Raw genomic sequence first — 24,035 nt, forward strand, 5'->3', positions numbered from 1 at the left:
TTTGATTGCTCTCCAAAAATAGGCAACCTTCTTGCAGCACACCGCACACCAATTCATTGCGGCGTGCGTAGTGAATTACACCGGCCAGAGCAGGTAGAGTGCATCAGGCAGAGGATTAATGATGAAGCATGAGCCGAATGCTGGTGAAGATGGCAGCGGTTTGGTAGACACAATTTCGGAAAGAAGCGAAACTACGGCACCATTTTCCATCGGTATCACAACGCCAAACCCAACGCACACACAGCCACACATTCGCTTCGTGTTGTTTTTCCCGTGTTGCCATACGTCGGTCGGATCGGTAGGAAACCAAAATAGCGGTTTGATTGCGAGAGGATGGCGCAAGGGGGGAGGTTTCAAAATCTATTGTGGTGTTTGATGACGACACACTTTCCTGCGCCGAGCGTCGCTGGTGCGGCGGGGGGAGGGAGGGGATTGGAATATTTTGAATCCTATAAAATGCCCGCCTCCAGCTGGGCCGGCTACACCTGTCCTTTACCCTGGGCCGGAGGATGTTTTTTTTCCCCCCGTCCCGAATGGCTCTGTGCATGATCGGTGTATGTATGTGTGGGTGGGTTTTTGTGCATTGAATCAACAGCAAGCTGCATACGGTTCCTTTCGCTCCCGCTACCGGATGCTTCATCGCTCTTTCGTTCTTCTTCGTCTTCTATATTTTCTTCTTCTGCTGCTGCTGCTGATGCTGGGCATGCATCAGGGCGGGAGCGTGTCGCATCCACGAGCGGCACAACACGAGCAGCAGCCGTTTGGCAGCCGTTTTGTTGTTTCTCGGTTAAAATTTAATCCTTTTCTCTCTCGACCGTCGAGCACCTGTCATAGTGGGAGTCGTTTTTCCCTTCTGTTTTCATTGTAGTTGCTGGTGTTTTTGTTTTTTTTTTTTTGGTGCACCAAGGCGAGCCCGCCCACTTCCCATCCCCACCAGCCGAGGAGACCCTCAACTTCACCCGTCGCCGGAAACACGCCGGCCGTCTGACATTGACTGGAAGCATATTACGTTTCTGGATGAAACACATTTTAGGTTTGCCGCTTCCACCGCTAAACGCCCATCAAGACCCTCGCTCCTTCCCCTCGCCCCGCTTGTTGGAAGAGAATCAAAGCTAGCAGTGCCCTGGCGTGCGGCTTTTGTCTGTTGCCGTGCCCATCCGTCCCCGCTCCCACTTACCTGGCCTTTTTTTGTCTGTTTGGGAGCGCGAGGTGATGGGAGGAGGAAGGAAGGGGAGGAGGAAGAAAGAATAAAAGGAAGACATGTCATATCTCCGCCAATCACCTGCCCCGTGACTGCTTCCTCCCCCTTTTATCCGCTCTTTTCACACACACACACACACACACACACACACACACACACACACACACACACACACACACACACACACACACACACACACACACACACACACACACAACAAGCAGAGATCGTGCTGCAACCACGAGAGCAAGAGTGTTTACCAAGCGCTCTCCTGGTCACGGCACCGAACGTTGCAACTGCTTTGCGCCACGAGTTTGAGGTGAAACCCGGTACGGCCATGATCTTCATTGATTCTGGACCACTTGGGCTCTCACTCCTGATTCAATATTAATTCATTTTTATTTTCAAAAGAGTGCAGAAGGGACAAAGTAGAGATAGAAAGAGAGAGATATATAGCAGGAGTGGTTGTGTACAGCGTATTTTTATGCCACCAGTTTCCCAACCGCCTGGACATTGCACAATTGCGGATTTTGGATTTGTAAGAAACGATAGCCTTTACCAGTGGTTTATCTCGACTGCTGCCTTCTCGACCTGTCGTTCTTGCGAGACAAACAACCGTCCACTCCACCCTTCTCGGCCATCCACCGACCGGAAGCGAACGGAAAATGATTGCCCTTGTGCGACATGTACTATTTTTCACTCGAATGCCCGTGTTGAGGAAAGGGGGAGTTGAAGGCAACCTCAAAAACCGGGAGCCGTGGGCTGTCATTTGCGGTTGCCAGTGTGTTCGCTTCCTTGCCCTGCTGCCAGCGTTCTCTCTTTTTCTTCCTGCCTCTCCACTACCTGTCAGCTGTTTTCTGTGTGTGTGACTTTGGTGGAGTGAGAGAGAGAGAGAGAGAGAGAGAGAGAGCACGGGTGGCAAGATCCGGGTTGCACAAGCACAATCGTGATGGGTTTCCGATATGCTCATCATTTTCCGTGCTCGGGACTCTGGGTGGATTTTTATTCAGCTTGTTTGCCGCTTTTCCATCCTTCTCTTGGAGCCCCAACGAAGGAAGATTGGGCGAGACGAAAGAGAGTGTATGTGTGCGTGATGAGAGGGCAAGTGTAATCGGATACAAAGATCTCGGTTAGACGGGGCAAGTAGGGCGCACAGAAGGCAGGAAAGAAGTTGGCATCCATTTGTAAGAGCACGCTTCCTGCTTCAAGGACGAGCGGGCAATGCATACAAAGAGAAGAGAACTGCAGGAGGAGGAGGAGGAGGAGGAGCTGATAGTGCAGGTATGCTGCCATTGGATAGGAATATGTTTTGATGCTGCTTCTAACCCCAGCCGCCGCTTGCCGCCGTTTCGTTTCATTTCGTAATGAGCGCAGGAAGCAAGACGGCAAGGCCCGGGCGGTGGAGTTCAGGCTTAACTTAACGAGTTTACGAGATGCGAATGTCCCGGCTGTCAGCCAGCGTTTCAGCGCTGCTTTGCGCTGCCCATTCGCCGTATCACGTTAGCTCGCCTGCGTTCGGAAACGGACGAGTAATCGAGACGCACCTGTAAACGCATCGCCCAGTGAATGAAATGTCACAAATTAGTAGTGAGATGACGGGCCGGGATCGCTTGCGGGTCTGACAGCAGTGGCACCGAAAGCCGTTTAGCCTGTCACTCAACCCATCCATTCGGGTCCATTTTCTGGACCCACTTGCGCGCAGCCGGGTTGACAGAGACGGTGGCAAGGTTCTTTCGGGCTTACTTTCTCGATTTTTACTCTTTAGGTGGTCAGATTTTTTGTTTTGTTCACTTGTTATTTACCTTTTTATTAGCTTTTTTTGTTGTTGTTCTTCTTTCTTTTTTCCACTTCAGCGGCTGTTCGTTTCGGTATGTTGTGTGTAACCCCTTCGAACCCTATTTGTTTGTTTGTTTTTTTTCTGTTCAACTTTAACACACTCAAACATGGCGCCTTGTTTCGCTGCATAGCCAGTATTCAGGTCGAATCAATATCGTCATATTTTCTTCATTCTTTGTAGTTTTGTATCGTGTAAGCTGTGTGGATTTTCGTATGTGTGTGTGTGTACGAATGTATAGGTGATTTTGTCGTGTCGTGTGTTTATGGTTTGGTTTGAGCAGTTTCGTTCTTCAATTTTTGTGCCGTTTTTTTCTCTCTCTCTTTCTCTCTCCGTCATTAGGTTGCTCTCGTTTTGCGCGCGCACACACACACACGCTACAGTTAGTGATATGTATCTTATATTGTACGAGCAGCAAAAGAAAATGGCGTTTTCACAGGGGAGAGGAGGGGGTTGATGGGTGCGATCAACTCCTTCTTCGCGCTCGGGGGGATTATTGTATCTTGGGGATAATTGATTTAAATTTGCTCTTATCTATCGTGCGCCCTTGACCTTCGGTTTCTACCCTGCCCTAGCTCGCGGATTTGATTTCCCTTGTTTTTAATTTGTTTCTTTGCTCGCCCTTTTCTCCTCGCTGCCTGCTCGTTCTGCTGCCGGAAAAATTTGAAACACTCTAATACGGTATTGATTGATATCGTCGGGCCCGCACCGTGGGCGCTCCTAGCTCTATGTAACGCTTATCTTTCATTGCTAAGGTATGTATATATAATATATAATCGTTCCTCTAAGTGTACGCATAATTGGTTGCTAGAGTATAACATTTTTTGTTTTTAGTTTATCTTTTTTTTTATTTTATTTTGGGGTTTATTTTTATCTTTTTCGTCTGCCAACCTCTTTGTGGCACCGTTTAAGCACAGCAGAGAATGGGGGTACAAAAGGGGTGATGGAGGGGTAGGGGGTTGGAGGGATAAGGCTCCCGGGAAGAAAGATGGGACAGAGTTGGTGAGGGGAACGAAGCGGCTTAACCTCTTCTAGCTGGTGATGGCAAACCAAATAAAAAAAACATCTTCTGCAGAAGATCACTCTTTCCCTCTTCATTTATCTTTATCTCTCTCTCTCTCTCTCTCTCTTCCCTCTCCGTCGAGCGCCAGTGTAAGCTCATGCAAGGATGTACCAGGGCCAGCGTGTCTACCAGGCTGGGAACCTTTAACAATCTTATTGTGTTTTGTTTTTTAAACTGTGTCTGTCAATTCGTTCGTCTGTTAAGGCAACTCGGGGATGGGAAGGGGCGAAAAGGTGTGATTCTGCATTCGAGTAAACCTAAACTGAGTATGTTAGTGTGTGTGTGTGTGTATTGTGTTGTCAGTTTTTACCTCCCCCCCTCCTTTTGTGCCACTACTGCTGCTGCTGCTACTAACACGCCCCCGTGTGACGATTATGACATGCACCGGCACTGGTATTACCTGCAGATGGCGCTATCGTCGGCAGTGCAGACGCTGTTGGGCGCCGCCAGGAACAGCTTACCGCTCGAGCAGGCGCACAGCTGGTAGATCTTGCCCGCGCCGTCGCCCCTGGCGGAGGCGGGCAGCAGACCTCCGCTGCCGCCGCCCACCACCGTTTGCACCGTCTTCAGGTTCGGCATGTAGATGGCGCTAGAGTCGAGCCGGATCTGTGCGAAGGAGAGGAAAGATAAAATCACAGTTGTAGACGATGTGAGAGTGTTAATGCTAAGAAAATCATGATATCTCAACTAAATGGCAACGTGTTAGGAGCAAAAAACGCCCCATGTTTATCGTTTTTAGTGGTACCTTTAGGCGTTTATCCACAAAGAACGCTTAAAAGGTATCATTCAGTGTGTACTAGTAATATTTTAGTTCTATAAGAAGGGAATTTGTCCATGTGCTACTAGTTATACCACTTACAAACCTTATTTGATATGTTTATTTCATAGATATAGGCGTTGCTATATCTTTTTATATGGATTGCATAGATACATAGATTCATGGATTGCATAGCCGGTCTCGTAGTACAGTCGTCAACTCGTACGACTTAAAAACATGCCCGTCATGGGTTCAATCCCCAAATAGACCGCGCCGCCATACGTAGGACTGACTATCCTGCTATGGGGGGGGGGGGGGGGAATCAATTAGTCACTGAAAGCCAAGCCCACAAGTGGGTACAGGCAGGCCTTGACCGACATCGGTTGTTGAGCCAAAGAAGAAGAAGCATAGATTCAGGCATTGTCATTTTATTTAAAAAATAGAATATATCTAGGCTTTATGCTATGTAGATTGCATATGTTTAGGCGCTGTTTTGGTATCTTGTTTTGTGTGTATGGCAGACTAAGGATTCGTTATATTCGGGGCGAGTATGGGCTTCGAACTCCGTTCGACGCGGTTGTCAGAAGGCGCTCACTTGGCGCTCAGTTTTAAAATAACGTACCATTGAGAGACTGTAAGAAGTGCGTGAAAGAATGAGTTCTACCTGCCGGGGTCGAACGTTCTCGTTTGTATGGGGAAAAATCCGGTTTGCGCTGCAGATTTGGAACGAACGTTTTGAATAAATTTTGCTTTAAATGATTCAAGCGAATTGAACTTAGAGGTGTGTACCATTTTGAAAATGTTTTGTGATCTATTTCCAAAAAAAAGTTTTCATCAGTTTCAAAAATGTACATAAAAAATGCAAAATATAACTGTCTATAAATATACACACAAATATCCAATAAATATAAATGATATACATACATATAAAAACAAAGAATGTAATAAGCGATACGATTTCGTTTGCATAAAGTATTATGCAATTATTTAATAATATCTATAAAGATACTTGTATATTTATGTATAGATCAAATTTAATGTATTTCATATACATTTTTTACACTATTGATTTTTTTTTTGAAAAACATCACAAAACATTTTCACCATATAAATAACGCTTGTAACTCTTTACAATAAAGTCAATCAATATTTTTATAGATTTTTATAAAGTAAATCCAATCCTGCCGTCCCTTCTAAATTTGAATTCAGTTAAATTCAAATTTAAAGAAAGTGAATAAGGCTGCTCGATAAGGCATCGATAGTGAATCGATGCCTTGTGATTGTAATCTCGGCATCATCTACCCCGTATACAAGAAGGGAGACAGGTTGGACTGCAACAACTACAGGGGTATTACGGTGTTGAACAGTGGCGTATTTAACGGTAAGCAAAGTAAGCAATTGCGAGGGGCCCCGTCAATGAGGGGCCCCGCAATCTTTAGTACATAATCCATAACAGTTGATAGAATATGGTACTGTATTAGCAAGGAGGACCCCGTGGGTTATGGACGTTGGGGCCCCGCGCTAGACGAACCATAAGCACCCCCCCCCCCCCGGTGGCAACAAAATTTAAGTTAAAATGTTACATAATCAAAGACGGATGCCGAGTACCCCCGGTAATAATGTACAAAGGGGCCTCAACAACTCTTACTGCTTAGGGCCCCCGAGACTGTAAACTCGCTACTGGTGTTGAATACCGCCTATAAAATATTCTCCCTGATCCTTCAGGATAGCCTTGTCCCGCACGTCGAAGAGATAGTAGGACACTATCAAAGAGGATTCCGAAACGGAAAATCAACCACTGATCAGATCTTCACCATGCGGCAGATCTTGGAGAGGATAGCTGAATACAGAAACGACACATACCATCTCTTGACACCATGAGCTCATTTGGAATCCCGGCCATACTGATAAGGCTAGTTAGAATGACTATGACCAACGTCACATGCCAGGTTAGGGTGGATGGAAAACTCTCAGGACCTTTTGCTACCACCAAGGGTCTGCGCCAGGGGGACGGGCTTGCCTGTCTCCTATTCAACCTGGCGCTAGAGAGGGCCATCCGCGACTCGAGGGTGGAGACTACGGGAACCATCTTCTATAAGTCAACCCAGATCATGGCATACGCTGATGATGTAGACGTCATTGGTCTGCGGCTCTCCTATGTAGCAGAAGCCTACCAAGGGATCGAGCAGGCGGCAGAGAACCTCGGATTGCAGATAAACGAGGCAAAGACCAAACTGATGGTGGCAACATCAGCGGGCCCGCCAACAAATAATCCGAATCTACGTAGGCGTGATGTGCAGATAGGTGAACGCACTTTTGAAGTCGTCCCAGAATTCACCTATCTGGGGTCACAGGTCAGCAACGACAACAGTATGGAAGCTGAGTTGCGCGCAAGGATGCTGGCTGCCAACCGGTCATTCTACAGCCTGAAAAAGTAGTTCACCTCAAAGAACCTGTCGCGACGGACGAAGCTGGGACTATATAGTACCTATATAGTACCAGTACTCACGTACGCCTCTGAGACATGGACACTGTCCAAATCTGACGAAACCCTCTTAGCCGCGTTCGAGAGGAAGATGCTCAGAAGGATACTTGGCCCCGTATGTGTGGAAGGACAATGGAGGAGCCGCTATAATGACGAGCTATACGAGACTGTCGTACAGCGTATCAAGCTCGCCAGGCTCCGGTGGGCTGGCCATGTTGTACGCATGGAAACGGACGACCCAGCCTGTAAAGTCTTTTTAGGCCGATCACAAGGACAGAGGAGGCGTGGTAGGCCCAAATTGAGGTGGCAAGATGGCGTGGAGGCGTCCGCCATTAAGGCCGGGATAACGGACTGGAAGACGAAGGCGCGAGACCGTGAGCACCGCAAAGCGGTTGTAGCGCCGGATAAGTAAGTAGGTAAGAATAAGGCTACCTTATAATTGATAACAAAGCATCCAATATAGATGTAACGAATGAAATCCAACACCAATGGTAAAAAAACTATCAAAATTCAAAATTTAAGCATCCTTGAATCATAGATATAAACGCCTTTAAAGAATAGACAGTAGTATCTCATGATTCTCATTCTCTCATGAGTGTCGAACGGTACTCGCCCCGATTAAGTTATGTAGTTTGCACAAAACAAGGCGTTGTTGGATTATTATATCAATCAGTAAATGTTTTGCTCAAGTATATTATAGCTCACATAATGGAATTGTATGAAAGATGACGTTGTTTAGCACTAGCGGTAACTTTCATGCTTATTGGGCACTAGTTTGAATAATTATTTTGGTTTGGTCAATTTACGGATATTGGAAATAATGATGAAATAATTATGAATCATGTTTTCAACAGATGTATAAATAACAATGTTAGTGAAATGATTATTTGGTGCATAAATCAAATTGAAGAAAAAAAATACATTCATCAATCTTATCCTTCAACCAAACATCTCGCTAAACGAGTCAATAATCGCGGCGAAATCTCTGTAAATGATGTTTTGGTATGCTACTTGAATAGATCTAGGCGTTCTATAATTTCGTGAACTGCATAAATTTAGGCGTTCATAGGCAATACACTTAAATTTTGTAGAATTGTGCACTGTGTTTTGCTATCAAATCGAAATGAAATCCCCTCCTCCAAAAAGGTATACTTACACTGCCGGCCACAGAGTGAAGCTTCAGATCGTTGAGACAGGTCGTCTCGATGCCGCCGGCCCGCGACTGGATGAATATTTCCTGCGTGGCCCGCGCTTCCAGTGATCGCGTCGGTGACTCTAGCCTGCGCACGGAAAATGGGAACAGTTTGTTTTTTGTTATTGTTTAATTGCAGTCACCATCCTCGGGACGTTTGCGCGGGGGTACTCACTTTAAATCCTTGCCGGCATCCGCACGGACCAGCGGCGTCTGGATGGAGTCCCGGAACGCGACGCCACCTTCACCCTCGACCCGCAGCGAGCCGGCCCCCACGATCACCTCGTCCCGGTCGACCGCGAACAGGTTGGTGCCGTGCGTGTCCGTGATGCGAAAGTGGTTCGCCAGCACCTCGAGCCGGTCGTGGCCAAGAAACAGCTGGTTCTCGACCGCACCGTACGCGTTCCGCGTGTTGATGCTCAGGTTGCGCGATGATTCTGGCGGGGACGGAAAGCCAACACTCAGCCTGTTATCGAGGATTACGCTCAGCCAGCCGATCGAGCGAGTAACTTACCGACGGAGATGGGTTGTCCGTGTTTCGAGCGGATCGAAGATGCCCGCAGCGTGTTCAGCACCAGCGCCTGTCCTGTGAGTTGAATGCCACCGGGCACAATCTTCAGCTGGCCCATACCATTCTGCGGACCAAACCGAACGAGAGGGAAAAACAAGATAGCCGGAAGTGAGTGGGAGAAGAGATTGCCGTTGCGTGCCGAAGAAACCCGAAAGCCCTTTGCAGAAAAGAGGGCTTCAAAGTACACGCACCGAAGTCACCTTTTCCCAAAGAGAGCCCAAAGTAAACGTAACTGGCTAACTGACATTTTTGATTTCTATCCGTCTGCGAACTGCACAGTGGAGGGCGAAAGAATTGCTACCCCCCCCCCTCCCCACCCCCCGAAAAACCGACCGAAAACAACTTAATCAGCTAAATAAACAGACCATCAGACCTGCCATCAGCCCCATAGCGGGCGGCATCATGCCCCAAACCACCGTGTCAAGGGCAAACGTGCGGGCAGGGGCCGAAGTTAAACATCAGCCCAAGCCACGGCCCCGGCTGCCTGCTGTAGGTCGTGAGAAATCAAACTTCTTTCACCCCAATTGGCGGCCTGGCCGCACCATCGCTTCCCATTCACCCCTTCGCAAGTTATTCCGAGCCTTTCGGGGTGCGAAAAACACCCGCAAGGAGTTGGGAAAACAAATCACAAAGTATAGAAGAAAAAAAAAACCAACAGTAGAACGAAATTCGCACTCGTTTAGCCAAACAGGAGAAAAACGGCGCGTCGGGGCGTCGGAAGGGAAATAAATAAATAAACACGTGTCATGATCTTTACACTTGCTGCCATTTCTAGCATGTGATGTGTGTGTGTGTGTGTATGTATGTGTTTACGAAGACCGTCCCGAGCCGGTGCGGCAAGGCGCAAAAGGTCGACGGTGCTTGATGGACACTTCATCGGCAAACTGAAGTGACCCGAAATGGAAGTGAAAGTTTCAATTTAACCTATCATTTTGTGGGCAGTTTGCTGTGGGGTTTTTGCTTCCTTTATTTCTCGTGTTTGTTGCCGACCCAACACCGGGGGGAAAGGTGCCATACCATGACACACGAATTTGAGTTGGAGCAACGGGAGGAAGTCAAAGGTAGAAAGCCCGCTTGTGTGGCTGAGCCCGGCTCCATCGTTGATTGTTTGCCGATGAAGAATTGGAAGTTAGGAAAACTAACCGGCAATAGGAGCGAAGCACCAACAGCAGAATGGTTGAATCTTTTAGATTGAGATAAATTGGACGGATGGATGGCATTGGAGCAGCTTTGCAAGCGTGTGCTCGAGCGCGCTGTGGAACTATTTCAAGACAGTGGCGGAGGCGGCAAACCTGTAGGTTTAAAAGATTGTTTGATGGACGATAGTGGCCGGTGGTGTGGGGTGTTATCTTTCTAGGCCTTCCTGAGTGTTTTTTTTGTTCGATGTGGTGTGTTTTCATGGACTCAGGGATCAGTAATAATCCATTTTTACAACAAGCTGCCGATAGCAGCTTAGAAACAGTCGTTTTGTTTCTAGAGCTGCATAAGTTTAGGCGCTTAGTTAAAAGGCACATGTATCGAGAGATGGCAGTGTGATGACTGGAAACAAAGAGTTGTATTTGTTCTTTGTGCTTAGATGAAAAAGAGGATACATAATGTATTAAAACTTACATTTTCTTTTGCGATATATCTAAACGAATTCTACCTTGACGCCGGAAGGTATGCAATTTTTAGACATTAGTACATTTTTAATTTAAAAATAAGAGGTTTTTTACAGTTGGATCGTTTCGTTTCCGAATGTACATATATAATAACATATTTAATACTTTCATCTACTTGTTCACGATTTAGTCTTTATACAAGAATTCACGATTTCAAAAAAAAATGTATTCATGGGGCCCTTCATGATTCTAGTCAGTTTTTTGTATGGAGCTTGACAGTTGGAGGCTGAAAGCATGTAAACACTCCATACAAAACCACACATAAAACTATCCTGCAATTTGCAGTCTAGATTATTCTAGCCTCAAAGTTAGAATTAGATTCGAGTACCTGCTCGAAAAATCCAAAACAACATTTATGGTGGTGTTTACATTTATCCCAAGGTGCATAAAAGAGATCTGGTGATGGAATTCAGAATCAAAGTGTATGTAGTCCAGGTAGTCTCATAGCATGTTTTTTATAACCAAATTTGAACATCTTTTTTTGACAGGATGGGTGAATACTTTTGTTCAAACAAGCTCTCTGGAGGCTTGACGAATACTCAAATCACTCTTAAAATCTTCATTCAGAAACAGAAGCGATATAAATCAGCCTTCTAAATTCATAAACCTTGGAATAAGCCCACTTGTGTATTATACCCACTTAGATAGCTGCTCGAAAACTTCTATACAATACAAACAGCTGACAGGCTGAAATTTCAGCCTAAGAACTTAATACGGAAAGGTCCTCAATAACAAATACAGATGTTATACTGCACAACATTTTAATCAATAAATATATTGCATACTTTCTGGCGTTTTCAACGTCGTGCGAGGGTTGTTCTTTACTATTATCAAAATTTAGCTTTTTGGCTTAAACGTTTAAGAAGGCCAATATTTAAGTATACTCCTATTACGCTTAATCCTTCATTGAACCTTTTTTCTGTCTGTCTGTATCGTATACGAGTGGTATTGCTATAAAATATTTGGTCATTCAACAATAAGACAGAAAATGGTGTAAAAAGATTACATAACTACCCCAAGTGACATTTGTTCTAAACGTTTAACCATGATCTGCTCGAATGGTGCTCGAGGTACCAAAATGTAGATTTGTGTGAGATAGTCCGTGTAAAAAGTGTTGAAATTTCGTTTGTGCGTGCGAATGACCTTCTTCTATTGGATAAAAATGGCGTTCAATTCGTTTTAGATTAATTTGTGTTAATATTTGGCAAAAAAGAAGGAACATTTAGTACGGTGTTATTTTGTGAAAATTTGATTTTTTTTGTATAAAATGAGAATACGACCAGTAATAATAATTGGAAACGTTATTTCCCAAAGAATAGAGAAGAAAGCATCGAAAAATACACTTCACTGTCGATTTTAAAGCGCTTGTTCTAAAAGTCACTTAAACTGGTTATTAAACTATTAAGGGAAATAGCTCGAAACCCTGATTTTAGAACTATGATGTGGCTTTTTCATTACTTTCTTCTAAATTCGCTCGGAAATGATGTTTCCTATTGTTATAGTTAGTCATGTACCCATTTTAGACTTAAATAATACCCATTTTTTATAGAATAACGTCACACAAAATTTGCTTTTGTTTTTCATCTAAAAACCATAGCTAGGAATGAAAAATGAGCTCGATGGCATCGTCCATCGATAGAGGAACGTCTAATTTACGAACAAACCGCTGTTGGCGCTTTCAACACCCTTGATCACACACAAATTCACAATTTCAAGCGTATCGAGTACTAATCGAGCAGATATGGGAAAACAATTTCGAGCAAATGTCACTTGGGTTGGGTCTTTACATACTGTTAGGCGTTTTGAGCTGAATGCTCAAGCCTTGTGGAGAAATTTAAAGACATGACCATGTGCTTTTATGGAGAAATGTTTGAAATATTCACATGACTGCTACGCTTAACTTTGGGTTCATTTAAGATTGGAGTTAGCCTTGCGACATGAATTACTCTTAACAAGAAAAAAAAAAAACTATCTCTGGAACGTCACTCACCGAGGAAAACTCCATCACCTTCATGATCCACAGCGTCAGCGCCAGGTTCACGATGATCATCACCATCAGGACGAAGATGAGCGCGTACAGACACTTCTTGCGCCAGCCGTACAGCGCGAGCTGCATGCGACAGGCCGGCCCGCCCGCTCCAGCCGTCGGTTCCGCCTGGTGCAGCGGGCCGCTCGCCGTCGGCTCGGTGACGGGCGGCGCGGCAAGCGGCGGCTCCACCACGCCCGATCGGGACGTCTTGGCCAGCGGCAGTGTGCGGCCGTGGACGCCATTTCCGGTGCCGCTCGCGTTCCCAGTGCCGCTCGGACCGGCCATCGTTGGCTTGCTGCTGGTGATCGGTCGAGCTGAAAAGGAGACACGCGACGGTGTCCCGGTGCCACCGGACGGTGCCTGGCCCGCGACAGGCGATTTCAGTATACCGGTTGTGGCGGTGGGAACGGCCGGTGCTGCTGCTGCTGCTGCTGGTTGTGACGGTGTCGGCGCGTTGCTGCCCTTCACTGGTGCGTCCGCTTCACCGTCTGGGCCATCCGGTGGGCTGGGCCGGGCAGCGTTTCCGTAGCTGCTGGTGCCTCCGATCAGCCGTGCCGGTTGGGCCGGGTACAGGATCGGGATGATGCGAACGACGGGCTCGGGCTTGCCGCTGGGCTCCCCGCCTGGAGGAGTGGCGGAGGAGGTGGAAGGCGTGGGACTGGTCGATGGGTTTGGCGAGCTGGCCGTGGTGCGCTTGAGCAGGTCCGAGCCGGCGTAACTGCGCAGCGGGGTCGAGCTGCTGCCGCTGAAGAAAATTGACCGCGGATCGTCTCTGGAGGGAAACACCCGCAAGATGTGATATGGAAAGGGAGAAAGAAAAAGGGAGCAAATATGAGCAAACAAGTAAACAAACCAATATCAATCAGCGAACAAGTTGCCCAGCGTCTCTTGCGATTGCTCCAGATAATTGCCAAGATTTGTTCCACAAGTAAAACAACACAAAAACGATCCGGTCACACAGAGCTACAGCTACAGGAAGACGCAGGAAAGTGTCCGTCTGTCATCATTACGTTTCATTCGGCTTGGGCAACACGACTCGCCGTCGTCTTTGACAGGCTTTCGGAACTTTCTTTTCAATTTATTCTACACCGCCGGGTCTCCCCTCCCATGACGAAGATGGAAATAAGTGCATTATCGATTCGAGCTCGGGAATTTGCACACGTGCCCACAAACACCCACCCACACATACAGCACGTTGTCACGCATACACAGAGCAAATCAAATCTAACGGCCAGCGCTACGGGCACGTTTTCCATATTAATGGCTCGGTCCATTGCTTTCTTCCTGCTTCTCACGGACGAAGCTGTCAAAGGTCGTCGTTAGCTCCGTTTTCCAACCAACCTTCTCACTCGTTGATGTATTTAAAATGGTGTGTTTTTTTATTAATACAAAAAAAAACCCCTCGAACGCAAACAAAGCGTTCCCAGTTAGTAGCAGCTCGGTTGGCTTCGGTTTTGCAGTAGTTGCAGAAAAAGGTAAGTGTCTGACAGAGTCTGTCCACCTGTGCTTAGTCTGACACGGGCGCACTAACAGGTTTGACAGGTGAGTGAAATGGCGAGGCACGAAACAACGTGGTTTTGGGTGCGTAAACAATGCTTGCGGTGGTTTGGATACGGAAGTAGAAGATAATTTGGACACATTTAAGAATGGACTGCTCACACAGAGTGAATAAGCAAAGCAAAACAGACGTATTGACAAGGTTTGTGGAATGTTTTGTAATAGTTTTGTGCTCCGACAGCCTGAAGCGCAAGAAACTGATTGATTTCCCAAATAGAACCTTGCAAAACATCAAACAGCCTATTAAGACGCCTCCCGTTTTGGGGGTGAAACATTGGAAACGATGACGTTTATACGTGTACCGCGCACACCCATAACAAGCAGAGTATAAACGAGCAATAACAATAACAACAACAAAACAACATCCCTCAAGCCGGGCAATAAAATTCGAACAGGCAGAACTCCTCGCCTGCGCCCGTCCGCAAGCGCAAACATTCCGAAACTAAGAGCCAAAACCCTGCCGCTTGCTCTCGAACAGCAACCGAGCACTTGCCCCTCGAGAGCCGGGTGTTTATGAATATGTTTATCTAGACATCTCGCTGTGTGCATGTGTCCGCCGGCCTGCATGTGTGTGGATGGGGATACTTAGTGGTTATAAATAAACACACACACTGCCCGCCACCGTGGGGTGCGAAAAGTCGGGGCTAGGCCGAGCGAGATTTTCTCTTGCTGCAGGGCGTCGCAAAGTGGGTCATAATCGGGTACGCACTGGGAGGTTGGAGTTGGGGATCGTGAAGGGGTTTTTTTTTTCAATGGTAATTCCACTTCGGCTGACCGGCTCTTCGCCACTCACTTTTTACGATGCTCCCAAGTAGCCAGAACACTTTGATAATTACACTCTTGATACTTCCCGCGTTCTTGAGAGAGTCTTCCTTCCACCCGCTATACCTGTCACATAAGGGGGAAAACCCCAGCACATCTAGTTTGACACTTGCCCAATAAAGCGATAAGAAACATTCACACTCGGACACACTAGCAACACATTGAAAGAAACAAACCAAAGCGCGCTCGACACGTGTTCAGGATAGGATTACATCGGCATGCCAGAAGAAGGCATCGAACTGACGTTCGATTAGTAAGGGTGAACCACACCTACCGGGACCGGGAGGCTACAACACGATTGAACGAGCGGCGACGAAATGCACTCCGCAGGTGATAATGGGTTCGGACTCACAATCCTTTAATGCCGACGCCTCCAACACATTCGTCCAACTGGTAGGGCACTACGTCCACGGCACCAGATCCGAGCCGAGGGTCCTTCTGACCGAAAACTGGCGTTGATTGGTGTGCTGCCAAGCCTGATTTGGAGTTTATTTGAAGCAGATTAGGTGGGCATTAGCTTTGGAAATTTGTAAAACCGACCACCAATGGACCATGCCTATCCGGTCTGTGTTTTTGTGGAGTACGTTGGCATTCACACGTGTGGCTGGGTGGAGCACGAGCGCTACGAGGTAATGTTATGTCCGCTGTCATTCCGATGCACCGAACTGCTATGTGTGTGGTCTCGTTGGTATTATGGGAACGCTTAAATGCTTTGCTCTTGTTTGTTTGAATGAAAATTGAAAGAACCAATGAAATAGAGCGAACGTTGACTTCAGACGAAGTGATTTCAGTAAGATCTTTGGGGAATAGTTTGGAAGAAACAAATTTAAAAATTAAGAAAAAACATTCCAACAGTATTATGAATACCTGAGGATGCATTCCCGCACAAGACCTTGTGCTGCCTCCTCCCAGGCTCCTCTGCACCAGCCGAGTGTTTTACAAACAATCAAACATCAATCGGCACGCAAAGGTGGTCAGTCCCGCGGGTTGGAAGAACGCAAGCAAAAGACGCGGATGCACACGAAGAATACTATTTATAGTGCCGGGCACAGGTCCGCGTTGTGTTCGGTGCGTGGCAGAACCGTCGCACAACTCACCTTGAATAACGCGACATGGCGTAGAGTGTGGAACTTTACACGTGTGACGCGAATGCCGCAATGACAACGCCCTCGCTGATGCTGTTGGTCGGTTTGACGCGTCTTTCCTGCTGTCGTCGGGCCTCGGACCCTTCTTTTTTTTTTTTGCTTGCCAGTGGAAATTATTGATTGCAGAGATTGATTTAACGCCCAAATGGAACACACGATCAGCGAACAGCTTTACCAGCCCGCCTTGCACTTGCACAAACCGACAGCCGCTGGAGCGTACTGGCACCGAACGCGCTAGCATCCAGCGGGACCTAGCAGTGACACGTTGGCGTACACCGACATGCCGTCACGCGATTTGGTGTGGCCGAGATGAAGCAGAACAAACGCACCGAACCGAACTGAGCCCGTGTCACCGTGTGTGTTTGTGCGCGCGTGCGAAACCTCTGGCGTAGAGTACGTCCGCGTGCGGCTACTCTAGAGCGAATACACACAAAAAAACACGCATGCACACGCCGATCCCGATGACAGAGTGGAGGACGCAGTGAAGTGAAGCTCTAGGCTTAAAAACACCACCCAAGCTTGTCTGAAAGATGAGTCCTCTGCGCACGAGCAACTGGGCCGTGGAATATGAAGCAGATGAACGACAATAGGAGGGTGTGAACAGTGAGACTGTTTCACCTTTCTTAGTCGCACGCTCTCGCTTACGCGTCGCCCTTTCCTATTCTCTTTCTCTCTCTCGCTCTCTCCCTTTCTCTCTCTCGCTCTCTCTCTCTTTTAGTCTCGGCGAACGTCGTAAGCACACTTTACGAGAGTGTTTCCCGACGTGTGTTCACACCTGCTGACGCTCGTTGTGAGATGAAGCATACTCGGACTAACTTCTACTCGAAACGCTTGGGGAAGTCGACGCTGACCGGGCATCCACGATACGCTGGTGATGGGAAAACTGAAGTTTTGGTCGGAATCGATTCCGGCTCCACTTTTTTTTCAAGAATTGCGGAGAGTAGATCCGGGATAAGTTTTCGAAATTTCAATCTGAATGTAATTCAGAACATAGTGTGTTCATCAAGTTGAATTGCAATACAAAATTGGAAAATTTTTCATCTGAAAAGATGCCTCTCAGTCATTTTTTGGAATGATAGTAGGAAGGAAAAATAAATGTCCATCATATCCAATATCGTTTCCAACAACAGTTCCGGAATCGGTTTGAGCATCCAGTGGTATTGAAATCCAGTTCCAGTAATGTTTCCAGAATCGGCTGCAGTAATGTCTCTCTGCCGTTACTAAAGGAAGCGTACTCTCTTAAAATAGTTGTGTTGTATACGTTGATTTTTTAAACCTCAGCTTACATTTGTAGTTTCTTCCTGAATATGCTGGACACATTTTCTGCTTAGTTTTGTTGCGATGGTCTCTGTTTATGTCCTCACAATTGATTTGTTTGCACGTTCGTCGTAGTAAGCTCTCTATAACTAGTATATATGTGGTTCTCTGGTTAGTATTTCATCAATCAAAGACCTCGGTGTGCTTTCAAACGACAAATTGGTGCTTTATGTCAATATACGTCAAAGATGGACTAATCCTTCGGTTAGCCGTCGAGTTAAAGATCTGATCTGTCTTGAGTCCTTGTGTTGGTGTTAAGTTCGTTGTTACCACTCGGGAACATACCGCAGGTTCGTTTGTTCTCCACCATACCATATCCGTTGTCGACTACTCGAGCTTAGAATTCTCTAAATTAGGCGCTTCATGATACTGTTTGTTCCATTTTGTCACTAGTTTTTTTCTCTGCTCTCATTTGCATGCGCCTTCTTCATTATCGCATGTTCCCTGTGATGTTCTGTCCTGTCCCTTACGCCCCAAGAGAATTGTAGCATATCTGCTATACAGAACATATTGTAATACACACTATCAGCCATAGACACATTGTAACACACTTTGGAAAGCCAAGCCACACCATTGTAACACATTCATTATAACACATTCAGTAAATCAGATCATACCATACACACCCGGAAGAATTCAGGCCACACCGTTCATGTGACACACTGAACAGAACCAACCGAAAACGTACAACATAAGCAGGAACAGTTTATGCATTATAACCCAAAGCAGGAACAGTATAAGCATTAAACTCAAAACAGGAACTTAGTGACAAGAACCATCGCTCTTGTCAACAAAAGATAAACGTAACTAGCTGAGTGAAAACAATAACTTTCCAACATACATCCCGGAACCAAATGTGAGAAACCCTTAACTTCTTTTGAGTATAAATGAAACCAAATCCGATCATGGCAAGTCAGATTCGTTCGGACTGTCAGGATAGGATTATGCCCATCCAACATCTGTCGACTTCTCATTTAAAGAGTTTAGTTATGTCCCCCTACCCAAGGTAAGGCCTCTAAACTCTAAAGGTTTCTATGATCGCCTGGAAGTGTCGAAAGTCCGCTTCGAAACAGTATTCACCTCAGTTCTGCCTAATTTGGCAAACGATGACCTTCCTTAAACGATGTTTGAAGGCCACCCTGGCCAACGCGAGTTCAAAGTTACTACATTGCGATCGACCCAAAATCGAACATACCGTGACTATCTCAAAACATACCACATGGCGACCGTGACAGTCTCCAAACATACCACAGAATATTGATTTCCGCCCAACCCGTTAGCGACCTACAATTACTACTACGTTCTCTTCGCATTCAATGCTCCAGCTCTTCCTTTTCTCTTTTACGCAACTCTATTATACTACCCACTTTGTAACTCCTCTTTGTCCTATCCGATGCGCAAATTCCGGCAAATACATTCATCGGCTTAGTTATTACTTAAATATTGTTGAGCCCCAGGTGCACATTTCAAAGTTAACTAAAATAAATTAATAAACAGATACATCGGGTCCAGTATCGATACCGGGTTAGGTTTCAAAATCGATGCCGAACACGAAGTCGGAACCATGTAGTTCCGTTTTGGAGCGTCCACCACTACAACCAATTTTAAAACCTTACTTCTGTTCCACTGGGAAGAAGTGTTGCGACTCTACATATGAGAGATACGGACGTCACAGCCACATGTCAAGATCCACTTCTATCTTGTTTTATCTAGCAAGCGTCATGAGCTAAACGTGATTTGAAAGATCATGCTCCAATTCTGCTTCATGCCCCCCTAGGCTTAATGTCTTCTGACCAAATGGATTCAAAGCAATCTTCAGATGCACTTAACAGAACAGGCTCAACAGTTGTTAGCACTTCACAAATCAACTCAAAGCGTGGGGGAGCAATTATTGAACACACCGAAACAGGACACCAGTCTCGCCGTTCGCGGCCAATTCGCCCCTTTTTATGCACATTCCAATTGGTCTGAGGCCCATCGCAACGCGGAAGCCGATGAAAAGTATTTTTAGCAGAAATTTGCACACACACACACGCACAGCCAAACACACGCTCACTACTTTACAACGGAGTGCAACACTTCGGAAGCGTTCCTCCGGTTGAAGGGCTTGTTGGCGTTTATTAAACTTTCCGTCCTCTCCGAACCGCTTCCCCCTGGGGCTGAACGGACAGCGTCTCTTCGCTCGATCGCTTTACGGCGCAGCTAGAATGGAGGTTGGGTAATTATTTTACGCGTAGATTTATGACCTCCACGTGAGTGCTCTAGAATTCTATATTTCCACTCGTGGTCGTTAGTATACTTTACCCGGCCGGTACAGTATACGCTCCATTGCACACACACTCACACAAAAAAAGGAGGAGTGCAACCGTTTTAAGACTGTTTTGTACTTGTCGGGCGTATGAAGTCGGCTTTAAGACCGTTCTTTTCATACGGTCGATTCCGTTCACTTCCGGCCGTCTTGAACTGTACTACCATCTTTCCGTCTTTGAAATTCTTTTACCGGGGAAACGCATATGCTCGGGCGTGGGGCGGAGAGCAAAGATCAAAATTCGATTGCAGCTACGAGTCTCTGCTCATCTACCTCCCTACTTCTTTTATCTTTCCACCACGGCAGGCGACAGGGAAGTGCTGTGCAAGAACTGGCGTCAAGCAGACTTTGGTGTTTAAATTTTGGCTTTCGCTAACCGCCGTAAGTCCCCCAATTTTGGGGGCCATGCAGCTGTAAGCACTGGCTGCCTGGTACCCCCGGACCGGAAACAAAAGCTTCAACTCCACAGCCCAAAAGGAAGGACCGATTACGCGCGGGAAGAGGAGGGGGTTCGATGGTGGGCGAGTGCCGTGCAAAATATGCCGGAGAGTAATGGTAGAACTTTTCTGCCCCGAGAGCAGCGAGCATTATACGCCCGTTGTATTGGACAGATTTGCATCTGGCGAAGAGGAACGGCATAAATTTTTGGGCACCCAGGAAATCGGACTTTCCGACCGCCAAACCTGCCCCCAATCACCTCCATCTTCCCCAACCAGCTCGCTCAGGTTTTTGGGGCAATGTCTTTCAGGATTTTGTGGAGCAGTGCTGTGGCGGGAGGAAGAAGGCACTAACACTACCACTGCACACACACACACAAATTCATATCTCCTTCAAAACTCCGGTTGAAAAGCAAAAACTTCTTGCGAAGCCTCCCCTCGCGTCGATCGTTGGAAAATCGCAACTTTCGATTATTAATACATGACGACAGGTCCTCTGGTAAGGGGCGATTGCGACAAAAGCCCCCCACATAGGGACCACACACCCACACACACATATAGGGAACACCGCAAGAACGTCCCGAGCAGCAGCTGGCTGAAGCCCTTTTAATTATGTCCTCCGGACGTCGACGACGGCCCGGTTGGGACATTGTCCGGGCTGAAACTCGGGATGACCACACACACACACACACACACGCTCGGACATGAGTCGGGACGGTGTGGTAACGTCCGATCCGACGCAAAATTGCCAACGCTATCATGCGCTGCACGTGTTAAGCTGGGTGGTTTACAAAAAAAAAAAAAGATATTGCTTCAAGTAAGATCTCAACGGCTTCAGCTCTCCAGCGAGCGCAACATTAACTACAAACCCACTCCTTTGGGGTATTTTTTTCCATTTTGTTTGCATTACCTCGGCGGAACGGGAGGGCAACCAACTAGCCACAGCACGCCCGGGGTGGGGGAAGGAATGTGTTTTCACACCTTGTTGTGGTAGTGCTGGGCGCACCAGCCGTCAAACCCGGCAGGCGTCAACACTGACCGTAAGTCAACGGGCCGGTCAAACACGGTTTTGCACTCTTTCGGCCGCTCGTTCGGTTTGGGGCACGCGAGCTGCAGCTGATGCCTGCCCGACCCCCCCCCCCCCCCCGGAATTCTCCAAACGGGGGAAAGCGCTCACACACATCAACGATGCGCTTCCCGTATGTTGGAGCGCCGTTTTCGGTTCTTGTTTTTTTTTTTGGGAACATGTGAGGATCTTTCCTTTTTTTTGTGTAAAAATCTGGCCACCATCATAATTGTTTCAACTAGGGTGGGCACGCGCACGTATGTGAGGCCTGTGGGGGGGGAGGGGGGGAGGACATTTGCTCGCTTTCCTAATTACAACCCGCCAAACTGCGGCGAAAGCTGTTTGTCGCCCGGTTTCTCCCACTCGGAGCCAGAGACACAGAGGGAATTGCAGCACGCTGATTGCGCCAACTGGCAAAATAATCATAAAAGCGGCATTTGGAGCGACCGAGTAGCATACCCGACCGATCGCCGGGCAGGGGTTTTTACGATTTTTTGCTGGACAGTGGAAAACACTTAGAACAAAACCTCGAGTGCATCGCGGAGCTGTGTGAGCGGTGGGAAATAAATTTTCATATGCTGATAAATGTTTTTTTTCCCCTGGTTCGTTCTGCTCGCTGTACTGTGCTGTTTGCTCTTTCTCTTTGCCTCCCTCTCTCTCTCACACACACACGCCCATTTCTCTCTTAGTTTGTTGCTATTTTGTGTTGATGCTACTGTTTCGGTGTGGTTTGTTCGGTGTCACCCTGCCCACCGGCCTGCAGTGGTCCGGAAAGGCAAAAGGCAAACGTTTTACACGCTCTACGCCTTCTCCCCCATCCATCTCGTCCCCACCATCGCGACCATTGCCACTTTCCATCGTGAGTAATAATTTATTTGGACATCGGTTTTTTATTGCTTTTCATTTTCACTAATGCACTTCACGTACCCTTTTTTTCCGCCAGTTCGGGTGGGGGGTTTCCCTTTTCTGCTGTGCTAACACAGCCCCCCCCCCACCCTCCCCCTCCGTTTGATTAGGACAGTTGCGAAACTTCATTATAATGGCATTATGAATAGTTTGCGTTCACTTATTTGTCCCGTAAAGTAGCGGCAATGTAAATGGACAAAACTGAAACAGCACAGCTGGAAATGCCGATCCGGCTTGTTTTTTTTTTGTGTTTTGTTTTCACCGTTCATTATGTTGTGTTTCCAAAAAAAAAAATATATCCCCCTTCCCGTAAGCAAACCGTTAACAAGACACCAAAAAGAATAGTTTTGTGCTGCAATTTGCATATAATTAGGCGCGCTGTTAATGCCGACTGCCTGCGTGGACACTCGGGCCGAGGCGGTTTGCTGGACAATATGTTGGACCCAAAAAAAGTTTACATCCTGCATGGCATACGCATACGTTTAACCATAATGGCACTTTTGAATTGGTTTTGCATTGCCCCCGGTTGGCTCGCTGCTTAAGGGTGTATGTGTGTGTGTGTGTGTTTCGTGTAAGTTCTTTTCCTAATTATCATCATCGCTCGCTGCGCTTCTTCGGTACACTTTTGACACACACACACTCATAGACACCCTCGTGTCGACTATGCAAATTAAATTCTCGCTCGTTTTTCCAAACATTTCCGACGCCATTATCATCTTGCGGCATTAAACACAAGCAAGAAAACCAAACTCCTACCGCCCTAACGAGCTTTCACATTGCAGGGACCCATTTGCGGGACGGTTCAAAATTGGAACTGTCCGGCAAGGGCGAACTAGAAAGAAATTAAAACGAAACCAGTTCACCAGTGGCACTGGGTGAAAAGCTTTTTTTCTTTTTTTTTTTTTTTTTGGTTGCTGAGCACCATCCGCGCACCATCATTATTTTCATGTTCGCTTTTCAGCTGCAAACACACATTCGATGCACCAGTTGCACGCACTTGTGATTGGGTAAAGAGACAAGTGTCGGCGTATTTACATCACAGACTCTCCACAGTTTGTTTTGCTGTTTGTTGGTGGGGAAAGACATCGGTTGTTGTTGTTGTTTTTGTTTTTTTTTTACAGTTCATACCCTTCCATCACAGGTGAAGCTCGTGAATTTCAGGATAAATGTAATTCCAACTGGAACGGGATTGGAAATAGAATCCTCTTTTAAAACGTTTAATGGTGCGAGTGTTTGCGTAGTGATTTTCGAATAATAAATGACGCTTAAAAGGTTCCATTTTGCATCGATAAATTGTGAAGTTTGGTGGCTTTGCTCGTCGTGTTGCCTATATTTAGGCGTTTGGGCGAGTCGCCGTTCCATTAGTAGTGAAATAGACATTTAAAATTTACCTCGAACAAATTCAATAAATGTAATATTCAATGTATGGTTTCCAAACACAGAAACTAATGAACTTATACGCTATCCAACCCCCTGACCACACACTACCCGCTCAAAGTTCCTTCAACCGAATTACAGGGTAAATTCCCTGTTATTATTTTCCAAATGAGATCGATTTCGGAATATAATTTTTCTCCTCTTTTTGCTAGATTATTGTTTACTCAGGTAACTTAGAAGGCAAAAGTAATTATAATTTTGCTGAAATATGACCCGTAAGGCACTTTTGTGGTGTATTTTTTTGCAT

The 24,035-nt window shown here is 46.5% G+C and overlaps 1 protein-coding gene across 1 annotated transcript; it reads right to left on the bottom strand.

Annotated features, from left to right (window-relative positions):
* Positions 1-3,039: 3,039 nt before the first annotated feature.
* LOC120906468 (delta-sarcoglycan) lies at positions 3,040-16,846 on the bottom strand. The gene is made up of 6 exons (XM_040318183.1): positions 16,270-16,846; positions 12,755-13,565; positions 9,047-9,167; positions 8,708-8,969; positions 8,497-8,620; positions 3,040-4,704 (listed from the first exon to the last, which is right to left on the bottom strand). Exons 1-6 carry the CDS (start codon positions 16,284-16,286, stop codon positions 4,495-4,497), a joined length of 1,545 nt encoding a protein of 514 aa, XP_040174117.1. The 5' UTR covers positions 16,287-16,846; the 3' UTR covers positions 3,040-4,494.
* Between the last annotated feature and the right edge of the window lie 7,189 nt (positions 16,847-24,035).

The sequence above is a fragment of the Anopheles arabiensis genome, chromosome X (genome assembly GCF_016920715.1).
Source record: "Anopheles arabiensis isolate DONGOLA chromosome X, AaraD3, whole genome shotgun sequence".
Classification (NCBI taxonomy): domain Eukaryota; kingdom Metazoa; phylum Arthropoda; class Insecta; order Diptera; family Culicidae; genus Anopheles; species Anopheles arabiensis.

Coding starts and splice junctions, on each gene's coding strand:
- LOC120906468 (XM_040318183.1), bottom strand. Junction 8,970..9,046: donor CGGACAACCCATCTCCGTCG/GTAAGTTACTCG, acceptor CGTCCCCGCCAG/AATCATCGCGCAACCTGAGC. Junction 4,705..8,496: donor TTCACTCTGTGGCCGGCAGT/GTAAGTATACCT, acceptor TCCTTCGCACAG/ATCCGGCTCGACTCTAGCGC.